General features: G+C 33.6%; 1 protein-coding gene across 1 annotated transcript; it reads right to left on the bottom strand.

Annotated features, from left to right (window-relative positions):
* Nucleotides 1-3,809, bottom strand: LOC143629604 (GDSL esterase/lipase EXL3-like). The gene is made up of 5 exons (XM_077098839.1): nt 3,306-3,809; nt 2,492-2,622; nt 1,414-1,647; nt 420-675; nt 1-206 (listed from the first exon to the last, which is right to left on the bottom strand). Exons 1-5 carry the CDS (start codon nt 3,553-3,555, stop codon nt 25-27), a joined length of 1,053 nt encoding a protein of 350 aa, XP_076954954.1. The 5' UTR covers nt 3,556-3,809; the 3' UTR covers nt 1-24.

Genomic DNA, 3,809 nt, shown 5'->3' with positions numbered 1-3,809 from the left:
AAAAGAAAAATAGTACTTGTCAATTCACGTTATCAAATTCATATTTTTGCTGAGGAAATCGCGAACAATGATTCTGTATGCATTCTCTGTAAAATGAAAGCTATCCCAGAATACATATTCGGACACATTTGTACACGTGTACTTGCATAAGAACGCTACCTCTATAGTCCCCGTGCCACAACAACCTATGTTTGAAACATCAAACCCTGCAACAAAATATCATAAACCGATTGATTTTTTTGTCAAGTTTATTATTTTTTATACAAACTAATATTTTGAAAAAAAACAAATAAGTTCAAACCGACTGAACCAGACTATGAACACCCCAGTAAGTATGAATTAGTAAATCTTTTATTCAATTATCGGTAGAAAATAAACGTGAACAAAGAATTATGTTTTTGTAACGAAAAACAACATACCATATTTTGTAGGGTTTTGAATGATGTCAAGTGGAAGATAATAACCATCAATGTAAGCCAATTTTGCAAAAGGAAGATTATTGTTCAAATAATTGATCTTCATTGATAACTTGGTGTTGAATAATGCTGCTAACTCATTATACCTCTCTGCACATTGTCTTTGTGTTCCTCCTTTTAAAGTTCTTTGTGATGGTAGACATCCTATGGGTGGGATCCCAAACACGCCGATTCGTCGAACACCTAAATTGCATAACTTCTGTTGATTTTAATCATAATATTAGTGTTAAATAGGAAGTCACATGTCAAAAACCTTGATAACTTGCCAAGCGAAGGATATAAGATTATAAGTTGCGTAAAGCATAAATGACCATTTTACCCCTTGGACGTGATTTCAACAAGATACTTATGCAAAAAAAAACAAGAAGTTCATTTTATAAAAAAACAAACATACTTCTTATTTTGCAAGGAAAAATTACCTATCCTAATTTTAGTATACTAAAAATCCTTAAACGTGTAACAAATGCACGGAAAAGACTCTCAACATGAGACTACAAGATCCCAAGGCCTAGCCATCAACCCCATGTGACATTTAGGGGTACAAACGAGCCAAGCTGCTCATGAGCTACTCGAGATCGGCTCGTGAAAAAACTCGATTGAGCCGAGCTTAAACGAGTATGAGCCCAAGCCTAAAAGTAACCTCGTTTAATAAGCGAGTCCGAGCTTTACTTATCGAACTCGAGCCAACTCGTGAGCTTAAACGAGTCTATAATTAATATAAATTTTGCAACATATATTAATATATCTTTAATAGTTATTAATTAATCTATACTATGTTATGAAAAATAACTAAATAATATATATTGTGTTATATGTAAAATTATTGAAAGAAACTATATAAAAGTAATTATAAATATATAAAAGTTAATTAACAAATAGTAAATGACCGAGCTCGAGCTCGAGCTTTAGAAATAGAGATCGAAATGAGCTAAGTTACCTGTAAAAAGGAGGAAGCAGAATCTACCAAAAGTTGAGTGTAGGAATCAAAGTCATAGTGGTAAAGCCTTATAGGGTTGTTAAAATATGTGTTGGTGACATCATTACTTCCAGTTGCAACTACAAACAACCCTTTACTTAATATTGTGTTAACCACTTCCTCACCAGCCATTGATTTCACCTTCTCCATGTACTCTTTAAATAACTCTATTTGTTCCTCAAGTGATATCACTGACTATTATCAAATAAAAAAATTTACAAGTTATAATAATTACTTAATTTGTATGTACTGGTGCAAACGAGCCGAGCAGCCCAAGCGTCAAATAAAGCTCATTTAGTTCAGAACAATAAGAAAGCTCGAAGATTGTTTAGGCTCGTCAAGACTTAACGAACTTTGTGTATATTTTACGTTGTGACTCTTTTGGACTTTTTTGTATATTATTAGTTTCACACTCCAAAGTCGATCTCAAGCCGAGTATTTGCCCGTTTAATGTAGTGCACACGAGCTTGAGCCAAGCTTAGGCTCGTTAAAGTGGTTCCTCAAAATCAAAAAAAAAATATTAAAAATGTATGTAAATCAATAAAAAATATATTTAGATCGAATCAATAAAAGCTCGAAACAAGCCGATCCCGAGATGCAGATAAAGCTCATTTAGTTATCGAGCCCGAGCTCAAGCCTTATATGAGAAGATCTTATAGGCTCGTTGAGCCTTTACGAGCTTTGTGTATTTTTAAGTTAAAACTCTTTTGGACTTCTATGTATATTAGTTTCATACTCCACAGTCGAGCTCAAGCCAAACTTTTGCTCGTTTAATGTAGTTCACATGAGCTTAAGCCTAGCTTAGGCTCGTTTAAGAGTTTTCTCAAAAAATAGAGAAATAGTAAAAATGTATATGAATCAATAAATAATAAATGATTAGAGCCTGAGCTTGAACAAATGGCACACGGGCCAAGCTCGAGCATGAGCTCTTGTAAGTTAAAACGAGTTGGGCTCGGGCTCGCTTAGCTTACACCCCTATTCGTATGTTACAAAACCCACCGACGGCCTGACCAACCCGACCCATGTAGGTTATACATACCGCAAGCTCAGATGTAAGGGGATCATATCCACCACCTCCAGATGCAAAGTTAACTCCTGTCACTAGATCTTCAATTTTAAGGGATGGATCAAGATATGGTGGCAGTGTGTCTTTAATACCTAAGTCTTCCACTGCAAATTATTATAGATACATTAATTAACAAATTGTTAAAAAATAAATATGATTTTCAAAGTCTTAATACAAAAAAGGACCAACAATTTTCATTACTTACAAACACGGACATGTTCATTTTCTTAACAAATGAACATGAACAAGAAAACCGTGTTCATTTAACTGTCTGTGCAATCATTTGTTCGGTTAAGTTAAATACACGAAAACGAATATGCATTATTCGTATTTGTTCGGTTCATTTACAAGCCTATATAAAAGAGGATTGATATAAATCATATAATAGTCTACACATTGAAGATAATATGAATTTTCTCTTAGACTTATTCTCATTTATTCTTGCTTCCACTCTGCATCAAGCATAATAATAATCATGCATAATGTTTTCCCAATCAAATTATTATCTTTTAAAGATTAAAATGTCAACTATTTAATCAAGCAAAAACACAATGAGAGTTATGATAACTGCATAATGCACCTGTACCTTTTGCTTTAAGTGTGATACATATGACAGTTACATAACCACCCACCCACTATCTCAATAAATCATCAATTCACTATATAAAATGTTTTATGCCGTTCTCGCAGTTCTCAACATAATATCGGTTCTGAAAAACACGCATCCCTACATGGCTACATATGCATGTGTGCATGTATGTATACAGTATATATGTATGTATATTACCAAGGAAATCAGAAGGAACTTTGCCATTAGAAAACCTGCCAGTGGGTTGACCTCCAGAAAAATCTTGACCATAAGGAGGATAATTCACCTTAAAAATAGTCTGCAAGTAGTTATTATTTCCTGTATCAACTACTGAGTCACCAAACACTATAACTGCTGGTACTTTTGAACCACTGTTTGCATCACACTGTAAATGCAACAGCAACAAGAACACAAGAAAATAAGATGGTTTGTGGAGGATAATATGCATTGTTATTTTGATGATGTGTGAAAGATATGTTACATATTCAAAGTCATATATATAAGAGCATTAAAGACACACATATCTATCCAACTGTTGTTGTCATGCTTCTGTGCAGTGTATACAGGAACAACCTAGAAAAGGATCTTTTATATTAATGCACTAAATATAAGTTACTATATAAAGTAAAAAAATAATTTGTATGCTCTCTTTTTTGGTAATTTTGATAACCTGCGTTACTGGAAAACTCGCACGCTCGCAGA

The sequence above is a fragment of the Bidens hawaiensis genome, unplaced genomic scaffold (genome assembly GCF_021521415.1).
Source record: "Bidens hawaiensis isolate Kalapana, Puna unplaced genomic scaffold, B.hawaiensis_p1.1 tig00000459_1, whole genome shotgun sequence".
NCBI lineage: Eukaryota > Viridiplantae > Streptophyta > Magnoliopsida > Asterales > Asteraceae > Bidens > Bidens hawaiensis.
Note: the sequence above shows the minus strand (reverse complement) of the source record. Positions and strands in the feature narration are given on the sequence as shown.